The 22,411-nt window shown below is 41.1% G+C and overlaps 1 protein-coding gene across 1 annotated transcript in view; it reads right to left on the minus strand.

Moving 5' to 3' along the window:
- Positions 1 to 3,857: 3,857 nt before the first annotated feature.
- The window catches only part of srrm3 (serine/arginine repetitive matrix 3), a gene marked incomplete at its 5' end in the record, with an annotated part of 45,115 nt that continues 26,561 nt past the window's right edge, over positions 3,858 to 22,411 (minus strand). The window contains 8 exons of the mRNA XM_084073918.1: positions 3,858 to 4,240; positions 9,255 to 9,368; positions 9,478 to 9,726; positions 10,728 to 11,017; positions 17,187 to 17,349; positions 20,679 to 20,786; positions 22,038 to 22,088; positions 22,309 to 22,344. Of these exons, the coding sequence (XP_083930044.1) occupies positions 4,009 to 4,240; positions 9,255 to 9,368; positions 9,478 to 9,726; positions 10,728 to 11,017; positions 17,187 to 17,349; positions 20,679 to 20,786; positions 22,038 to 22,088; positions 22,309 to 22,344 (1,243 nt within the window). The 3' untranslated portion in view covers positions 3,858 to 4,008. The remainder of the gene's footprint in view (positions 4,241 to 9,254; positions 9,369 to 9,477; positions 9,727 to 10,727; positions 11,018 to 17,186; positions 17,350 to 20,678; positions 20,787 to 22,037; positions 22,089 to 22,308; positions 22,345 to 22,411) is intronic.

The raw sequence follows: 22,411 nt of genomic DNA on the forward strand, positions 1-22,411 counted from the left end.
CAGCTTGGAGCTTTTATACACACCAACGCCCACCCTGTCCCACAGAGCCCTCCCATCTGACTCCAGTCATCAACCAACCCACCCCCCAAAAGATATTTCTGGAAGGTACTTGTATGTCTATTTGTAGCAGACATAGCACTAGAATGGAATCCAAGGGGTATGCCAATTGTAATCCCCCCTCCCATTCGCTCCCTGGACGTCAGGCACAGGCAGAAGAATTTAGATGACTGCTGGTAAGCCAGGCAGGCACACTCATCACATATGAATGTCAAGACTTGGCTCAGAAAGACTAAACACATGCTGTTTCTGACATGGACCTGTATGGGACACAATGTTAAACATACAGGCACATCCACGCTAGCAGTCTGATATTAATTGTGCTGTGGAATCTCAGACAGTGACACTACAGTTCAAACATACTGTAGATTAGATCACATGCACATAAACACAGACACAGACACCCGCACGCGCACACACACGCACACACACACACACACACACACACACACACACACACACACACACACACACACACACACACACACACACACACACACACACACACACACACACACACACACACACACAGACAGACCACAAAAAAAATACTTCCAGACACATCCTAAAAAAATGAATTAATCAACAATTTAGGGTTGAAGTGTTTTTGACCAAGTATTACGTTTTTCAAGCCATCTCTAAAAAATTAAATACAATTTGCTCTCGGTCTTTAGTGGGCACACCACGTATTACATGTTAATATCAATAAACACTATCCTGAAGGAATATCATGAGTTAAAGGGAATTTGAGCAAATGTTTGACAGACAGACAGACAGACAGTGTCGGGGAAGTTATGTTTAAAAATGTAATATATTACATATTGCTTATTACCTTTGATAATTGTAATCTGTTATATGACATTGTTACTGGTGAAAGTAATAACCCTCAGCACTGTAGATAGATAGAGAGAAAATCACATGTATTGCCAATTGCCAAGTGGAAACTTCTTCAACCATGTGAGTGATTTAGCTCCTGTTGAACTGGTATCTTACTGTAATCTAACACATGGGTGCTGGGCCTACAGGCTTTGTGCTTACTAATATAGTCTACAATCATCACAGATATGGTACTGTATGTTCCCATCTACATAGTCAGCAGTGGCAATCACATGAGCTTTTCTCAATTTCAAAAACATCCTCATTACTCCATACTGCTGCATTTAGTCTCAGCTAAGAAGGAGCAGTAATTCACACATAATTGATTTAGATCCAACTTGTACACATTATAAATTAATTTGATTTGATTAGAGCATAGGAAAGAGATATCTGTATTGGTTTTGCCTTGAGAACAGTCTACCCTCACTTCTTGTAACTAAGGCAAGAACGACATGCTCTTGGTTACTTAAAATGCACACCAAAAAGTTCATTTTTCAGTTCTGGTAATATACTGTACTATATATTAATAATAATAATATATAGTGCCCCCTAGGGGTAAGTATATACAGTGTGTTTATACATATATATATACACGCACGCACGCACGCACGCACGCACGCACGCACGCACGCACGCACACACACACACACACACACACACACACACACACACACACACACACACACACACACACACACACACACACACACACACACACACACACACACACACACACACACACACTGGAGAGAACATAAGTATATGAACATAAACAAACCCAGGAAAGACACCAGGAGGATCTCATTTTTCCAATTTTGTTATATGTTTATTTTCAGGTATAATAATTTACACTACAAATAATGACTCTTATAGAATCAAAAACGGTTTAGCGCTGTACTTTGTATAACTGAAGAGAGTTTGGTTGAATATCATAGTAGGGTTCATTCTGGTTACACTGGAAATGCAACACTGCATGAAAGATGTAACAAAATGGAAAGGAAGACTTTTAGGGTGTTCCCTGATTGCATCGCTAGTTTCTTTGCCAGTAAAGTAGATAACACAGCAGGAGTGTACAGAGCCTGTTTTTGTCTGTGCTATATAAGATCAGATCTATATCCACTACAAGCCAGTAACCTGGGGACCTCTGACAGAAAGCACAGGACAGCCTGTTACACAATGGAATATTTGATGGCTGACTGGCTGTGAATATACAGGAAGAGATATGTATTAGCCTATTCAACACTCCTCTCTGTGGAGAAACACTTTTTTTAATTATTTTTTCAGCACTGAACAATTGAATTCCCTTGCTTCCATATACAGGAAGGAAGCAGCATGGCAGTTTTCACCAAGAGCAACCATTTGAACTAACCATGGATGTCACCAGGTTAGTGTTATGGGAGCAACTGTGGGCTTAGACTCTGTTCCATTCCAGTCTGCCTCGGAGTCAGAACGTCACAACCACATAGACACTGCAGATGCAACTACACCCTCCTCACTAACTGGTCATTAAAGGTGACATAATAATTAAAATAGTCAATAAAACAGACATTTAAAAATGTGAGCAGATCACATTGAAGCCATATGACCTTCAAGGCAAATCAACTTGCTTTACAGCTCATGGAAAAAAAATATGAACAGACAAATAAATAAACAATAAATAAACAAATAAATAGATAATAAACAAACAAACAAATAAATAAATAAATAAATATATTCATAAATAGCCATGATTGAAACAGACCCACAAGAGTGCATGAATTATTTTTGCAGACGTTTTTTTTCCTGTACAGTACCATAAGCAGCCCCTATAGAAGGCTACATGGAATATTCATAAATAAACACCTCCTAGTCATTGCAGAAGAGGTACAGGTCACACAAAACAGTCATAAATAGCAGTCAACATAATAATTTAAATAGGGAAGAGAGTAGAAGTACATAATACATGATTTTCTTTTTTCTTTTTTTCTTTTTTGCCTGTCCTTTTTCACCTCCATGCAGAGGTGACATACTGTCTAGGTCAGAAGGATAGACGGATGCAACCTGGAACCTATACTGGAGGCCAGGTTATTCTACAAACAGCAAGTCTCTCTCCTGATGCTTCATGCTAAGATGCCATCAAAAAAGCCTCCTTAAATTAAATCGAATATACAGTGCATAGTTTACAAAGCCAGAACCTATGAGTTTAGCTCTATACAGACTAATCTATATCATACAACTTTTATCATATAAAACACACTTCCTTTTTGTCCTTCCTATTTCAATTGCTGACTGTTATTTGTTCTCACTTTCATTGATCTCTGTGCTTCGATGTCTTCGAGGAAATGACAACAATTGTCAAAGAGTCTTTGGGGAAATGACAACATGGTATGGGGGGTGGGGGGTTGGGGGGGCAAGTCGTTTTTTTTTATTAGATTTTTCACTTTTCATTTTCTACTTGACTCCCAGTACTCAAGACTTGTCTATTTGTATTTATTCAATGCAGTGAGATTTGATTGGTTCTGCTTTGTGAAAGAACATTGCCCAAGTGCTAGCAGCATATACGGTCAAATTTGTTCTTTAGGCTCAACCAAATAATTTATGTCTCATGATGAGCCATTTCTTTGAATATGTTGCGTACAGTATATTTATGCGATACAGCTGTAGACATAACATTGATATTTCAGGGTTAAATATCAAGCCATTTCTCCTCCCTTTGATCCAGGCTCTGTAGTAGAAAGAGACCGAGGTCTAAAGCTTAATTCATACTCCGTCGCACTCCGTCTCACTCGCCGAAAATAAGTGGTTTTCAAGCTAACAACACGGCTCGATTGCATCATGCCACGGATTATAAACTAGGCACGGCAGAGAAGTCGGCTGTATAGTCCGTGGACCGGCCAAGAACTTAGTAAGAGCTACATAATGACTCGACCAGTGCACAGTAAAGCCTTTCTTTTTTCTCCCCACAAGCCTAATTCATACTTGCCATACTCGCCGAAAATAACAGATTTTCAGAAACACCAAAAACAAAATAAAACATGACAAACGGTCGTACAGAAATATTTCATCTTATGACGAAGTAAAGCCGCTCACTCCTACTCAGAAACCGGGGCTGTCATAGCTGCTTCGGCTGTAGTAGCTGTGGGAGCGGCTCCGGCTGTGACTCCTGCTCCTGCTGTGACTCCGGCTGCGGCTGTGACTGCGGCTGCGGCTGTAGCTGCTGTAGCTGTCGTAGCTCCTGCTGCGACTGCGGCCGGAGTGCGAGGGGCTGCTGGCGGAGCTGGAGGACGACGGGCTGGGCCGATAGTAGGGGATTGGCCGTTTCCGAGCGCTGGGGAGAGAGATGGGAGGGAGTTGCAGAGTTAACACGGTGCTAAAGGGGAACAGCTTGACGCGTTAGTGTTAAGAGAACCCGCACTTTAACAACTCGCCATCAGCCATTTAATTTACCGTAGTGTCGTTTTCAACACATACATGCTTCTCATTCGCAATAATGTTAAGATTTTACCATCACATTATATGTCTTAACACACATCAATGTTGTTATTAACAATTTTCAATGTTTTAAAGATTTCAAAATGTTCAAAAAATTCTAAAATAGCCAATCTAGAATTTCCAAACACGTTGCATTGCGACACGTTTTGAGCTATTTTCACTATTCGTTGCAAAACGAAGAATATATAGGGCATAAGTGGTTAACATTTGTGCATGTGTTGAAAAGCCACAACCTTTTTGAGTGTGTAGACAGGTATGTATGAATGATGTAATGATGTTAATGTAGTAAATACACTTATACTTGATCCTACTAGGGAATTAAATAAAGAAAGACTTGGGCAGTGGAGAGCACATTAGAGGGTAGGTCCATAGAGGTGGTAGTGTTCTGATTGTAACAGTGAGTAGAGAGCAGGCTATTGAAAAAGCTGTAGAAAGGACTGCAAATGTCCAGGCATACACACATAAACACACACCATGTGCACGCACCTACTGCACGCACGCACGCACGCACGCACGCACGCACGCACGCACGCACATACACACTGCAATGAAAAATGTTAAGATTGCTTTGTTAGTAGGTGACCTTGAAGTGCTACCTGTAAGTTAAAAGCTGTTAGCTGTCATTAAAACCTGTGTTAGAGGCTGCCATCACCCAGAAAATCAGAGTCCAACAGTGCAGAGGAACATAGCAACGCTATCAAGGTATTGTGGATTATAATCACTGTATTTCACATAGATTCTATACAGTTATAGGTCATGCATCTTCACTGTAAGTGTCTATCATGGGAGTATGGTAGTCCATGTAATCCATGGCCTAGGTTAATATGGTAATAACCACACCAAAACGATATCATATTTACTCAGTAGAATAAACCTTGGTAGCGCTTAAAATCAAAGTTCCCACTTTACAGCATTAGTACGCTGTACGCACTGCGGGAATTGTACCTCTAGAGTTGTGTGTGTTAATTCATGTCAATTTCATTAAGGGGAAGAAGATGAAAGAGAGAAGCGAGAGAGAGAGAGATAGAAGGGAGGAGGCCAAGTTTACTCAGGCAAGGTCTGTTGTTGGTTGGCTGCTCAGCCAAGCTTCAGGAGATGGACTAGAGAGAGTCCTGCTGCACGGCAACTGTTACCAGGGAAACTAAAGCCTGCAGCTTCACTTCAGCAGCATTCCATTGTCTTGACTTCGGGGAGGGGCCTTTTGCACTGGAGTGAGAGTGAGACAAATTCATGTGCATCTCAACACACTTGCCTGTGAAAGTGCAAACGTTATATGATAAAAGTCATTTTTACATTACAAAATGTCAAAAACACAAAAAAAAAACAGGACAGCGACAACATGAAAGTAACGTATAGGAGAGACATTCAACAGGATGCTCTAATTTTGTTGACACATTAACTTGTTGAGCCAACAGGATGCCCTTTGAAGAAATAATTTGTCTGGTCGATAGCAGTTGTTGACGTTGGCTGCGCCCGTTTATTCCATTGTAGACCTGTGGAGCAGCATTGTCTGACTGTCTGACAGGCATCAGACACATATCCACTCCAAAATGTATATCTACACTAATAAATAATCCCTGTGAAAATATAACATTTTATAAACTAATTTAAACAAACTGCTTTAAAAGTCATTCGGTTAAGCTTGCAGATCTGGCTGCATTAGCTATTTGAAAATAGCAGATCTACAAGCAACAGGTCGCATCGCAAACTTGTAGATCTGCTAATTTCAAAATATTCGAGCGCTTCTGCGAGAGCATTTTCGGGAGTCCCGACCATCTTTTCATGGACAGTGAGGTCTACAAACTTAGAGTAGCTTGTCCTATGTCATAGAGAGTTATGTATAGGCTACAACCTGGCTGGGTTAAGGATATAAACCCGACGCTCTAATGTCTTATTAACAACACATTAGCTGCCAAAGACGTATATATACGTCTTTTAATTATCAGCTGTTGTCTGCCAAAGACGTATATATACGTCTTTGGAAAAAAGGAAAAAAAAAAAAAAAATTTTCAAAAAAAAATTTTTTTTTTTTTTTTGCATTTTTTTATAATTTCAACCCTTGTCGAATTATGAACAGATTAGGAGCTAAAAATGTTCGAAGATTTGCTGCTCCATTCACTTCAATGTTAAAATTCAAACGGACAAACAATTCACTTTGTTTTTTGGTTTAAAACTACTGCTTTTGAGCTATATTGAAACATCAACCAAACATGTCAACGAGGTCAAAATGACCTCGTTGACATTTGTGAAACCACACCTGAATCTCATCTGTGATTAGAAACCATCTGGGGATCAATCATACTGGAGGAAAAAAATCTGTGGCTACGCGAACAGGTACCAAAAACATGGCAAAACCCTGGCAGGCAACAGCTAAAAATCTGAAAAAACTCTGGCAGGCAATGTGTTAACATGGCGGCACGGGATCACTGCATTCCGCCCGATTCTCATGGGGGAAAGCCTACATGACTGCTTTATTTAGTGCAACTCGAACGCGCATTGCTCGGTATGGGTTAAACAAATTAATATACAAACGTTTTCCTTTCATGGCGATGTGATTGATATCATAATATGTCATTCATGTAGGCTACATAACAAGCCTGCCTATGTGACAAAGATTGTAGCGCTACGCTACGGATTACATGAAAGACACAGTTGGGCGGGCAGGCGTGTGTGTGTGTGTGTGTGGGTGTGTGAGTGTGTGAGAGAGAGAGGCGTGTGCGTGTGCGTGTGTAGCGAGGCGAGCGGGGGAAACTCTTTCTTTCTTTCTCTTGGCTTTCCATGCGTTGTTTGGTCGTATTCTGGTTCTTCATGGCGTAAAATCTGGGCATTTTGATAATATTTAAGGGCGTGTTATTTAAATGACGCTCGTTTTCAGACGTGAGATTTATCAAAGCTCTGACTTGATGTACGTTAGGATTGGCTGTATAGGATCCTTTGATAAATGTGACTTCGACGTTGGTGTACGCCCGCATTTATGGAAAAATATAAGCAGTTTTTTACGTTCAGTTGATAAATGAGGGCCAGTGTCTCTAAATCTGGTGAATGAAATCAGGTGAATGAAATCTTGATTCATATTTATTCATAAGCGCTTGCTGATGTTGCTGTTTTTTTGGCATCTATTGTTAAGAATGTCCTCATTATGGCCACTGGTATGCTCTAAAAGTGTTACAAACGTATTTTTCATTTCATTAGGTCTTTAATGGGTCAACTAAATCATACAATTGTTTTATTTTATTTGAGAACAATGCCATTTTTGTTGCCCCTATTTTGCTCTAGCTACTCATAGTCATACTTTCATCTAGAAACTTAGTTCAAACTTAAAAATGTTAGCTATCTTTGTATTTTGATTGGCTGTATTCATATGTTTTGAAAATGTGTGTATTATTGATTGAGAAAAATGTTGAGAATTCCACCTCTTTCACCTTATTTGCAGTCCTACAATTTCAACATGCTTTAACTTACAGACACTGTAACACCTGATCGTCAAAGTAACAATGTAATTATCTAAGCTGTCCAAATACTTTGAGTTGTGACGCCCCCTTCAGGATTTTTGGCACACATTATTTCTCATTACATTTTGTGAAATATTGGTGAGAAATTTAAATCAGGCAGATTGTTTAATTATAAAATTGTGGTGTTTTATGGTTGAGGGCTTGAGGCTATATGCTATGCTTGTCTGCTAAGTTTTTGTCACTATCAAGTTCAGAAACACTTGTAATGCTATGTTCTGTCTACGTTGTTTATCATTATGTTTTTGTGATTACATCTTCATAATAAAGTTCTTACTGTGTGACTGAGCTATCTTCTTTTCAATATTACAATCATTCACTGGTTGCAAATTATTTGTTAATTATCTATGCTTCAGATGGTTTTGAAAGTTTTAAAATGCACATTAAATGCTTTACAGTACCCAGGCCCGCCGACAGTCGGGGATAAAGGGGACAGTTGACAACTGGCACCACTGGTTATGGCACCACTGGTTATGCACCACTGGTTATGGCACCACTGGTTATGAACAGAACTGACTATATATTGGCTTGAGGTGGCTAAAGTGGCCAACGTGAAATCGCGCAAAGACACCCGACTTAATGTTTTGAGGACAAAAATAAAAACAGAGAAAAACCCGAAAAAAATAATAAGAAATGAATAAATAACCGAATTAAAACCGAATTTTCGCGCGTGCATGGGGCATGGGGGGGCCCACTTTCGAAAAACTTGTCCCCCCACCCAAGAATCCTGTCATCGGCCCTGACAGTACCTATCACCACATACAAACACTTTTTTGCATTCATAGCTCACTAAACACACTTGTAACCTGTTGTACTTACATCATAAAGGCATCGTAATAAAACATATAAAGGTTAAAACAGAGGATGGCAATAGAACCTACATTTTAAAGAGCAGAAAAAAAGTAGTTAGCAGCAACACAGTGCATAAAGTATGTTTAATTAACATCATCCGGTGGAAGGCTGGAACGCAAGCTACGGCCCTGGAATGAATGGAGGCAACTGGGTAGACGATAGGCCATGGCCGGGCCGTAGAAGGCCGCATCTCTCTTGCCAGGGCCTGGAGTGAGAGCTGCCTTAAGTGGATGAACACAAAGCCTGGCCTGTCAGAGCCATGCTCTGACAAGCTCTGACAAGTATAACTAATACTTAACACTATCAACACTACTTCTTTACACATGCATGAGGAAAAGGGCAGCCAAATTTACTTTATGAGTATTCCAGAAATGGAGGCACCTTTCCAATTAGTGCTTCTGTAGCCCTGAAGTCAGCTGGAGGGAAGTCTTTACTGCAGGTTACTTATCATACAATGAACCTCTGGGCTAGAAAGTGGAGTCACAGTACCTGGTGATTCTGCGGGCCTCCATGAAGCTGGGCGAGTCTCGTCTCCTTTTGCGGATGGGCGAGTAGCTTCGCGAGCGACGTCGAGCGTCAGAGTGGTTAGGGCTGTCTCTCTCCCTAGGTGGCACCGAAAGGAAAACCCCATTAGAACGACGACAGACATGGAAGACAATAAAAAAAGGGCAACTGATCACGGTAAATGTTTTGAAAATTAATCAAGCTTCACCTGGAATTGTTCTGTCTGTGTGGGGACTTAGCCTTGCTGGGACCCCCATCTCTGGAGGCGGAGCGCGAGGACGAGCGGCCACTGCTCCAGGAGCTGCTACGCTGTCGGAGGTTCTGCCCACTCCGGGACTCGCCTTTCTTCTTGCCCGAAGTGTGTGAGTGCCGTCCAGGGGATGCTGATGGGCTCCGATGGTGCGCCTGTCCCCTTCCAGAACGGTGGTGTCGCTTAGACGAATGTCCACCCTTTGTCCTGGAGGATATTGGGATGAGAGCAAGGATAAAATATGATACATTTTAAAAACTAGAACCAGGAGACCTGGTACTGCCAGAAACCTAGTGGTTGAAATCTGAATGGCCGGACTTCGCATGACGTGTGTGCAGAGGAAAAGAGGGGCAGAAAAGAGGAAAAGAGGGACAAAAGGGACGAAAGAGGGACAGACAAAGCCTCATGTAGGCCGACCCCTTGGGTCTGGCAACTAGAGGTTCGGGTCACTATGCAGCCCTCACATCTAGAGTTCGGGCACTGCACAGCAGATCCAACTGATATGCCCATATATGGAGATCTCTGTATCTGTCAGTCCTTGTCCCTTTTATGGCCATATATATGGAGATCCCTGATGTCATCAGATTATGCCCATATACGGGCAAGCTCCCTTTTGTGCACATACATGGAGCTGATTGATTTGTTTGCTGGTGCCATGACGACACATTGAGGTTAGACAACACACTCCATATTTGGGCGTAGCTGCATTGGTAACTCCTTATATGGTTATGGCTGGTCATGGTGACATGAGCATGACGTCAGAGGTCCGCCAGCCCGCCCACCCGTCCTCCCTTGAGCCAATTTGAATATAGGATGGCCGTTCTCTGCCTCTCAGTGCCAAATGTAAAATGGTCAGTGGTAAGAAGATGTCGGGGTAACCTTGTATGTCCAAAACTTTTCAGGAAATGGAAAAAATAACCTGTAGTCCAATGTAGTTATTATTTTGTCACAAGCTCTTGTTAATACCCTTGATTGGTTGAATATTCATAACCCCCCCCCCCCCCCCCCGCTACCCAAAAAGAACAATTAGCAAAACGTAGCGGATCTACAAGCTCACGTGTTGCATTGTGGTGCGTTGTGAGCTTGTAGATCATCTATTTTTGATAATTAGGGCATTAAATTACGAAAAAACATAAAAATAAATGAAATATGGAGATACAAGGTTTCTGCCCAACAGCAACGATATCCAACACAGTAGTCCTGCGTACTTCTTCTGGTGATGTGACGTCCTCCCCCTGTGAGTGTGGTTGCGTTGGGAGTGGGCTGAGTCACTGCTGTGAGCGGGGGAGCGGGAGCTTTTAGCCTGGCCTCTCTGGCTCCCTCTCTTCCCTGAAGACTGGGATATGGAGCTCCCCACGCCTGTGTGTCTGCCCTCTGCACCCCCTGTCTCGTCTGCTGCTGTGCCCGTCTGTCCCACTTGGCTCCTGTGGGGGGCGCTGTGGGCTTTGTGCTCTCTCACAAGAGTGGATTGGACGGTTGCAGTCAGCGAGCGAAGCTTCTGTGGAGAAACCATAATCGACAAACCAAACAAAAAGAAGAAGAAAAGAAAAAGAAAAAAAGGAGAAATAAGAGCATTAGAGTGTTTTCACATTGGTGGTTTAGTGCTACGGTGTACTTGCCAAAAGAAGGTAAACATCTAAAAGAAAAAAAGATATAGGTTTTCTCCATATGGCTTATAGATAGACCTCTATGGTGCAGCACATGCAATACTTGGCATGCAAAACCATAATGAGTTGAAGAAATTATATTCCCAAGAAACAAACAAAACAAAAAGAAAAGGAAAAAAGAAAGAAAATAGGAAGAAGAAGAGAGGGAAAATATAAAATTGTGAACCAAATGAAGTATCAGAGCGGAGGCAGAAAGTAGAGAGCTACAGATTTGATAGAGTAGAAAAAGAGGACTTCTTCAGGTTTTTTTTTAAAGTAATGGTTCAAAAACAGATATGAAACAAAACAAAAAGAGTAGACAACTTGACGGAACATCACAGAAATGGAAGGAACAAAATAAAGATTCACAATTATCGAATCAATCGAATCAGAAAACAAATCGTCTGCTACTGAATTTTCTGTTTGTCGATTTTTTTTCCTGTAGACAAAATTGCTGAGACGTGAACAGCGACCCATTTTCTTTTTTTGTTATGGTTACTCTTGTTTAACTCCCTTCTGGTTAACATCCACTTACCAATAAAGTGGTATTCCCTCCTTTAGTAGGTAAGGTATGAAGAAAGGGGAAAAGTGGGGCAACATAAGTGCATCATTAGATTCACAAAATGCAAGAGAAAAAGACACAAAACCCTTCCCTGCCAGTGACTCATGAGACAATGCATGGAAATCAATGGAAAGTAACTCAAAAGTAAAGAGGAGAACCACAGTGTGCAGGGTATTCCTCCCATGTCCAGGAGATACTCTGGTCCAGTTGCTCTCCTGTTTGCTAAGCTTTGGAGGGCAATCAGCCAGGCGAAGTGATCAGTACCTCAAGTTTGCAGAGTCATTCTCCCCTCAGTGTGGTATTGTGAGTTGTCATTTGGGACTTTGAACCATAGCTCTGTCTTAAGTCTAATTTATGCTTTGTCACATTTTTGTTGAGCCAAGGAGTGATGCAACAAAGTATAAATGAGCCTTCACTATCTTACCTCTCCCTGGTAACTTCAAATATTTGAGCTTCTATGGGAAAAATATTTTCTGCATTAATTTGCTAATAATACCAAACTACTGTTATGGAGATACCAGGGAATTGCATAATATCCGTTAGTGCTATAAATAAATGTCTGGGTATAATTTTGCTGTTATTCTGCTTTCTCCATTTGCATTTTGTGACATGTAGGTAACAACAGAACAAACAGTTGTGCTTTATACTATTTCAGAAAGAGGCCTTTTGCAAGTTCAGTGCTTTGAGTTGTCAGACTAGCTGCATACAAACCATCCAAGAACATATCGTTTGTGTAAGATCAGAGGTCCTGAATATACTTTTCAAAAGAAGGTTAATAACTCTCAAAATTGTCACATTTTAAACTGTGCATGGGTTTAAATCAATTTCCAAATAGCCCTGTTAAACAATAAAAGAAAACGACACATAACAATTTAACCCACATTTAAATTACAGGGCAAGGGATTAATGAGCAGCTTTGAACGTGAAATGTACTGTATGTATGTGATGTACGATTATACATTGTCCATTATTAGTAGGTCACAACTAATGGGTAGATCTCCTGGGCAGGTATTGTTCATATAGAAACGTATTTTTTGCATGCACCAACATTTTCCTGTCAGTACTGCCTGGTAAACTAATGCCCGATTGATACTTAGTTGCGTGCTGGGTTGCGCACCGAAAATAGCCGACCTACAAGCTCACAGTGCGTTGCGCTGCTGCGGCAACTCACGACACATATCGCGCTGCAATGCATTATGAACTTTTAGATTTACTATTTCCGGTGCACGACACCGGGGCGCTTCTTATTTAACGGGGCTTTTATATACAGCAAAAGCATGAACCTTGCTCCTTGCAAAAGAACAGAAAGGAGAGCCTTTCTCCACTATAAAGGAAAAATAACTAAGCAATATAATAAAGAAACACACGACCACTGGTGCTAATGACAGTTGTTGGAAAGAGTTGAGGAAATCAATATGACAAACTCATAAGACGGATGTACTAATCCACCAACAAACAGAGAGATGCTGAACAAACAGGAATGCATTCTATGAAAACAGAAAGAAAAAATAACAAATGGACCTGGAAGATAGAGCGGGCTATTGGACTTCAGGATGAAGTTTAGGAGTAAAGAGGAAGGAGAAAACTAAAACAAAAAACAGACCTCTACGTAATCCAATCTTAAAGAACCAAATCATAATTGATGAAGTAAATTAATTTGTCTGAAGACTGTTGGCAAATAACAGAAAAGAGAGAGAAAGAGAAAGAGAAACATTGATGTCACTCAGGCTAGGGTGCTTTCTCACATTCTCATCTGCATAAAAAATCACGTGCGTAGGCAGAGCGTTACCTACCTTCCATTTCAATCAGTGACACGTATGCAATATCAACAAAAACAGAGAAAGAAAGGAAAGGAATAAAAAAGGAAAAATAGGGAGAAAGGAATGTTCTCCGCAGCGAAATGGGAAAAAGACAATGACCTCTTTTAGTATCAAAGCTAGATAATCGTCCAGAGACTAAGGAGAAAAAAATATATACTAAGAAAAAGAAATACAAGAAAATGAACGGGGGGTGATGAGGGTTTCAGGAGTATTTCAAATTAAACAAACAAACTAAAAGAAAAGAAAAAAGAAAAGAAAACCAGAATGAACCTATAAACTACATGATTTGCTGTCTTTTTCGCTTGTACAAATGCAGCCATATTTGTATCAAAAAGGGAGAGGATAAAGGAAAGTGGATTGTGTTAATTGTTAAATGTAAGGATATTGAGAGAGAATGAATAGAGAGAAAGGCGAGAGGGACGGAGTGAGGGAGGGTAGGAAAGAGGAGGGCATGCAGAGCTGGCAGATGACAAAGATAAATGGGGAAGAGCAGGTTGGGACGAAGGGGAGTGATACTTGAGTCACACAAGGCACAGATGAACAGATACAGTAGGGGGCAGTGTGTCAGAGGGGTAGTCCCTGCTGGAATGGACAACTGGACAACCAGTACATTTGAAAGGGACCCCATTCACACTTTAGCCAAGTTATTCTTCAGCAACAGCGCAATATTACTTCTCGAGTGTTCCTCTGGTCATTGGGCCATGTTCCTTCAATGCAATTATTATTTGATGAACACACCTGGGGGTTGTTGCAAAAGGGAGCCTTTTGGAAGTTTGGTCAATTTAGTATACTATTGTTCCATTAATATCAAGTGGAAGCTCTCATTAACTCTTTGACTGCCAATGACTAGATTTCTCGTCATATTTTGCTAAGGCTCAGATTGCCAATGACGAGAATGACGAGATTTGGTGTTTTCAGTGACTTTACACTAGATGGCGCTGTTCGCTAACTTATGAGTCACCATTTGACTCCCAGTGGATTTGGAAAAATTGCCTTTTCTCTGCTTTCTGTTGCTTTTTGGCGAAAACAACCTACATTCAACTGCCAATAACTATGGAATGGATGATCGCGACAACACGCTCCCCCCCCCCCCCCCCCCCACCCCCCCGATTCTACGAGACTCAGATACGTCTTTTAAAGCGATCAGGGGATCGCTCATACTAGAGATAAATATTCTATGATTTTTCAAAGGTTAGTGAAAATCTGAAAATCGCTGTCAGTGGCTTGGCAAACAATGTTTTATTTCTGGCAGTCAAAGAGTTAAAAATGCCTTGGGTCCCTTTAAAATACCAGTGTTAACAAATGAGTTGTCCTGATCAGTTTGACGATGGCACTGAATCCATGTACTTGTATCTGAAGTGTCTAAAAGCAACCATTCATCATCAAAAGGACTGCTACTGGAGGACAAATTGAGATGTATAGAAAACCAGAGCTGCTGTATGCGTGCAGTACTAAACCATACTAAACAGTACTAAACAGAGATGCTACAGCATAGACCAAGTCACTGTTGGATCTACAGTAGGATCTGTCAAAGGTCTGTGGCCTCATGGCCATAACCATCCTCCCTTAAAAACAGGGAGAGTGAGACTTCTAAATGGGGGTGGGGTGGGGATATTCCAGCTTTTGGTGGAGATTAACAAGAGTGGTAATATTACCTTGCAAGAGAAAGATGCTGATGGAAAATTGACTGTTTAGAGCCAATCAATTGTGCCTCTGTAGTAACACAACTGGCTCATATCAACATCACATTGTTCAGAGACCTCCCTTGCCATTCTCCACTGGCTTGAACAAAAAAACAGTAGAAATGTACTGTCTCAAAGGACAAAACGTGATACTGCCACCTAGAGGCAACATGCATTTCAACATGGTAAAACAAAGTCGGCGTGTTTAACGCCTGCTGGTTTGGCAGGAGTTGTTCAACGTCTGGAGAAGGGTGTACTGTACATCACTGAGCAGAAAATGTGCTTGAAAGAAATACAACTGCATTGAATAGAATAAACTATAACACATACCAGTTAACCTACTTGGTCCAGTTCCAAAGCATATGACTGCTTTTTACGTAAACAAGACAGAAAAGTTTACGAATTTATTAATGGGTAAATACCACTCAAATCCTTAAGAAAGCGGAAAAGAAACAGTAATGAATGACACAAGCAGGGAGAGTTAGAAAGAGCGAGAGAGCGAGGGAGAGAGAGAGACAGAGAGAGAGAGAGAGAGAGAGAGAGAGAGAGAGAGAGAGAGAGAGAGAGAGAGAGAGAGAGAGAGAGAGAGAGAGAGAGAGAGAGAGAGAGGGAGATCAGGTGAGACCTTCTCATAGACACATGCAAGCTGAAATAGGAAATAGGAGACAGCAAATCTAAATATTTTTTCTGGAGAGAACATGACTACAGGAAGTTTGCAGTCCATTTGGTTGCTTATTCAGCAGTGAAAAAATATTATACTAGCTCGCCCTTTGGTTTACGTGATATCTTTTGTTTCGCTAGCAGTGTTGGCAGTTTCATTCCAACACAATAACTGTTAGCTCAGCACTAATGATCCATTTAAAGTATGGAAGAGCAGTGTTGGTTCCATAATGCCTGACAGCAATTTAATACACCATACATCCGACGTTTCAAAGGAGCCATAATGTGAGAGCACGTCCCAATGGAATAGTTATCAAGGAATAAGAATTACAAATGTATCACATTATCATAGCAATAGGGGGCAGTATTGTCGACATGGCTTGCAGTTAAAGCTTTATTGTAAAGTGGGCACTGCTTGCAGTTCTTTGTCACTCTGTGGACATGTCCTGGGGCATTGCATGAATTCAACATGAATTGTACGGCACTTTCCAAAAGCCAATAAGAAAGGAATACATCAGCAGAACCAGCTGACATCTGTGATGCTACTCTGAATCTTAAGCGTGGCTGTCCCTTAAAATATATACTGTTTTCTGTTATTAGGACATCTACAGATGCTGAGATCGAGACTGACACACCTGTGATTAATCAGTTCAAAGAAGTATCACAATATCATAGACATTTTAACAACATCCACACTCTGATCCTGACACAGGCAGCAATGCCTAATTCTGATGTATCTGCAGTATACAGTATCTAATAACTAATCAGTCATTCCAAACCCTAGAATACGGGATTTTTAAAGTATTGTAGTCTTTTATTTCTTCCAGTCTGAGGACTATCAGGGGGAATATGTTTGAAGTAGTAAACTGTCCCTGGCTCAAACTAACCATTATAAGTGCTGCTCATATTTCTATTGTACACATATACATAGAATACTACTGCTTTGCTTCAGCGACTCAGAGGACCTGTCCTCAACAGATCTACAAGAACCTTCCTCCCTTGCTCACCCCTCCACCCCCCCCCCAGTTACCAGAACCACAACACAAAATAAAATACAAGAAGGCAGAGAGTGCCACAAAGAAAGCAGCAACATCAGCAGGTTTTGGACAGGAGTGTGATCTACACTTCAGTTCTTCACAACATATACAAATTAAAGTAATCTCTTTGAACGAGGCATAACATAAAGACAAAAAAAAGGTAAGATACGATAAAAACTCAAAGTTCATTTGAGGAGACGTACAGACCATTAGATAGGGAGGGGAAGGACTGGGTTGGCGAAACAGAGGAGATTACATACATCGTGTCCTTTCTCGGCCTCGCCGTGGGTGAGTCTGCTGGCTTTGCCGTTGCGGCTGCGCTGGGAGTGGTGCCCGTTGTGCCACGTCGTCGGACTGTTGGGGCCGGGGGACAGCGAGGTGCTGGACGCCTTGTGTCCGTCCGTCTTGTGCTTGGAGATCAGTCTGCGGAGGATGGACAAACAGAAAGAGACACTTAGTAGGCCTCAGCTACAAACAGCCCCCCCCCACCAAGGTTACTATAGTTTAGGAGTAGGAGTACTGTAGTGGAGTGAGAGTCATAAGTGTCCAAATTTACAAATACCCAAGTAAAGTACAGATCCTCAAAAAACGTACTTAAGTACAGAACTCAAGTAAATGTACGTTGTTACTGTCCACCACTGGATTTAGTTAACTATAATAACCCTGCCCCGCACAAACACACACACACACTCCTCCTCTGCCTACTTCCAGCCAGCCCGCTCCCTTGAGGAAAGTCTGAAACAGTTCATGGAGAAAGAATTGTGAGCATTTAATGGAGGGTATTATATAAGATACACTGAGGAGCTCAATTTGTATTGTAATCTGTCCCCCGAGGATTGAGGATAAATGATTGCAGCGAGGAGATTGACAAGTCTACATTTTTAACAGGGGACACAACCAGCCTGACTGGAGTTGGTTGCTTTATCATTAGACTGAATGGTGGAAATACCAGCATAGGCCAAGACATCCAAAGAAAATTGAATGCAGTTCTTGAAAATGTTTGACTAAATGCACATGTGTGCATGGTTTCCTTTAGAAGATAACACTGAAGGTTTTTTTTTCTTAGGGTTTAGAACAGTGGTTTAGAACAGTGGTTCTCAAAAATAGCAGATAAGCTCAAAGCGCTGCTATTTTTGAGTGTTTGAATAATCTTCTCTTCTGGGGGTTCCTGGCTCAAAACAATTTCAGATGGGGGGTCCGCGGCCAAATACGTATCATCTTGGGGGTCCTTGGCACTGATTTAGAAGGCATTTGTAGAATCAGCCCCAGGTTATGGTACAGTAAGTGATATTTTTTGGTTAAAGAAAAAGTGTTTTGTTAAAAGGTTAAAGCACTATATTCTGATAGTAATCATTGCTATAGGGTATTTGTTCAGTAACAGAGGTCTCCTCGTCTCTCCAGCCCTTAATAAAAAACAATTCAGGAGTTGACAATATTTCAGCCAATCAGGAGAGAGTACCCATTTATCAGCTTAATTTTTCCAGTTCCAATTTTGTCTGCTCATTTATTTGTGTCATAACTGCCATCACTTCCAATTTCAATTGTTTAATCTGTATCCTGGCTGAGTTCTCTATCCTGATTGGATAAAATTGGTATCCCGTCCTGAAAATGCATTTTATGTTTATTGGCTAGAGAGACATGGAGTCCCCTGTTACAGAACAAACACTCTATAGAAATAAGTACTATCAGAATGTAGAGTTCCCTTAACACTGATTTTAACAAAAGAAAATCACTTGCCCTACCTTTAATTTGGTAGGAAGACTATTCCAGTGATGGGAGGCTCTAACAGAGAACACAGTTTGACCAAACGTACTACATCTGTATGGTATAATACAGTCCCCTCTGGTAGTTGCCCTCGATGCCCTGTCACCACTCTCCCTTCGCCCTATGAACTGGCTCAGTGGAGGAGGTGCAAGCCCATTTAAAACCTTAAAAATGAGACAAGCATCTGCACATTGTTTAAAACTATAAAAATGTAATAAACTGTACTTTTGAACTATATGGCAACAATGATACCTGTTGGGTCAAGTGTTTTTAAAGTCTGTTTGTAAAGTGATGTTAGGGAAAACTGATATTCCAGGCAACGCTGCTACTGTGTGTGACTTCACAAGCCTGAGAACAGGCTGAGTGATGTGATTTCAACATCTTCAATGTTAAGCAATATAAAGTGCTGCAGTGAAGAAATAGACAGATTTATCCATCTTGGTCGAGGGGGATCATGTGGGAGAACAGAATGTCAGGTCAGAGTGGTCCATTCTTGGCCCAATTTGAGGACATAGGAAACCGGATAATGACACAATGCTAAGGAAAGGCTTATCCTTGATTGGTCAGACAAACTATGTTCTAGAAGAAATGTGGGGTAACTAACGTGGATAAAAGACACTGTGCATGAGACTTAAGGTTTAGCTTATCATATGTCCATGGATCGCTTCTGTGTAAAATAAACAGCAACTAACTCAATACAGCTCGTCTGTCGTTCTTGACTTCTTCATTCTTCAAGAAGTGACTCTATACAGTAACATCTAAACAGTATGTTATGTGAGAAAAGATCATAGCATGCATGAAGAGTTTAGCTGTGTCTGTTGTTAGATATGGTCTCATGTGCCTGAAATTAGACAGATTGAATTTGAAATTGTGTTGGCAAAATCTTTAACATGTTTTTTAAATGTCACGTTTGAGTCTATAGAGGGGGGGGCACTCAGGGTAATGAGGGTATCCGCCTTCCGGAGACATAAACCAGCCTCTCAGGCTGGAGCGTTAGCATCCCTGGCTGACAGTTTGAGTCTATTATGTCAACATATTTAAATTCAGATACTACCTATAAACTAAACAAAATAGGGCCCAGTATTGATCCCTGAGGAACTCCAATGTTACAGTTAAGGTACTGTATGTTGACTGAGTATAACCAATACGAACACTTCCTATTCGTTAAACATATTTTAAAAACTGTGTGTGTGTGTGTGTGTGTGTGTGTGTGTGTGTGTGTGTGTGTGTGTGTGTGTGTGTGTGTGTGTGTGTGTGTGTGTGTGTGTGTGTGTTGCGTGTGCGTGTGGCTGCAATGAGCCATTCTACTGGATAGCAACTATAGCAAGCTAGCTGGCTCTGTGCTCCGTCGTGCACTTCCACAACTTGGAACGGGTGCTCTCAACATCCCTGGGACAGTGGATGGAACGGTGGATAGATCTGTTCCAGTAAGTACCACACAACTGACAAGTATCGCGAGTTGTGACTGTGAGAAACTCAAAGTGGGTATATCATTGAGGCACAGCTGTTTACAATGTGATGCAAATCCAGCAGGAGTTTGGATTCACCTGTCATGTTATGAATTGATCAGCTCGAACGTGTAGCTACTGTGCTGAGGTTCTGACACATGAAGCGCCAGTGAACATGAAGCGGTATTTTTCCACACCAAACATCCAAATGACACTGATAAACCAGTGTAGGTTTTTCAACATTAAGAGGGGGAATGTGGGTGGCCACTGGCTTCTGGATCTGCGGGAAGGTGTGCATTGTCTTGTATAATATTAATCCTCTTTATCAAAACACCTGTTTAAGAAGATACCATAACCCTTAACAAAATTGTTTGTTTCGCTATTTTGGAATATTTTCTATCGGTGGAGAAGAATTCAACTTTGAAGCTGCGTTGATGCAACTTTGTGAATGTTTACTCGTTGTCTGACTTCGGGACTAATTGTATTCGAATCACAAATAAAAGACCCACCAGCATAAAGCATGCCTATGTTTTAACATACCTGGTAGGAGACTTGGAGGGGCTCCCGGTGGTGGAGACGGAGGCACTGCGGGAGCTGCAGCAACTGCCTCTGCGCTGAGACCTCCTGCTGGGGGAGTCACCAGGGGACCTGGTGGACGACAAACACAAGATGCACCCACCGACACACACACACACACACACACACACACACACACACACACACACACACACACACACACACACACACACACACACACACACACACACACACACACACACACACACACACACACTAGGTGAGAGATGGATCTCATGTAGTATCATAAACTCACAATACCACACAAAAACATTCTCAGTGTTCATTTAACTGAGAAAATGGTGATACGTAGAATTGTCCTCATGGCTGCTTTATGTGTTTTTTATATCTTCAGAAAGTGTAACTTTATGTTAAATCTGTGAGTAAACCTTCTGAATGGAACTGCCTATGGATGCTAAATTAATTTAAGTGTAAACTGACAATAAGGTTGTATCATATTATATGATAAATGAACCCAAATACTAACTGATGATTTTAAGGTGTAGTTTCAATATACAGTAGCATACATTATACACTCCATATAATTATACACATACTATACATACAGTAATCATGATGACCAGATGATGTCACACATTAAAGCACAGTATGGCAAGATGCACGTCTTTAACATTCCATGCGAGTCTGATGGGCGCAAAGTACGGTACGTATCTAACTAAGACAGCCTAATCATTGTTCCTGTTTGCTCAGCTGTGACCATCGTTAAAAAGGAACCATGTTCATTGTTCGCTTCCCTCTCTGAAGAACACAAAGCTCCACTAAACTCACATCCTCATGCCACACACGTACTGTACGTCAAACATTATTCTGAATGCATGTGGAAATAGGCCATGTTGTCTCAATAAGGGGACCAATATAATCTCTTTCAGACGCAGCGTTGACATACAGAAGGCATCATAAATTGGGTACAGTCCTACTTGGCAGAAAAGGGGGCATGCTTTACATAATGTCGCTGTCTCGTGGAAACCTTGTACATCCAAAAAGCAGTTAAAAAAACGTTAATTTTCATGGATCCAATGTACTTATTTAGTCTTTTGTTAATACGTTTCATTGTTAACATATTTATAAAACCCACAGAGAGACTATTTTGGGCATGTCATTAGAGCCAAAAATCTTCAAACATTTTGATTATTTTTCAAAAACGTTCAAATATTGCGATAACAGCAGATCTACAGTATGTGATGATGCTATGCATTGAGAGTGTAGAGTGTGGGCATTAATTTATGAAAAAAATCGTTATAAAGAGATACAAGGTTTCTGCCGACAGCGATGATAAGAAAGGGCAGGAATCTTCCTTCTTACCTTTTCCTCTGCTTGTTCTTGTCCTTGTGTTTGTTCTTTGGACTGCCCGATCTGGAAGACATGTCATAAGTGATGTTCAGCAATAACTCATATACAAGTTGCCCTCCTTACATCTAGTTCAAGACACAGCTCATGGTGGAGTATTCGACTAAAGGATCTTTTGAGATAGTGAATGCTATTGAAGTCAGTTCTGCATTGTTCTGCAAAGCCCTGAGCTGTCTGCTGAGCAAAGCTGTCGAGCTGAACTGAAATAGACCAATTTCTCACATACCTGTGTCTCCTCTTTCTCCTGGAACCGGATGAAGATCTACAAAGATTAAAAAACATGAAAAAACAAAACAAAAAACAAAAACCATGAATACCATGCTAGCATG

The sequence above is a fragment of the Gymnoscopelus microlampas genome (assembly GCF_963454915.1).
Source record: "Gymnoscopelus microlampas genome assembly, chromosome: 12".
Lineage (NCBI taxonomy): Eukaryota > Metazoa > Chordata > Actinopteri > Myctophiformes > Myctophidae > Gymnoscopelus > Gymnoscopelus microlampas.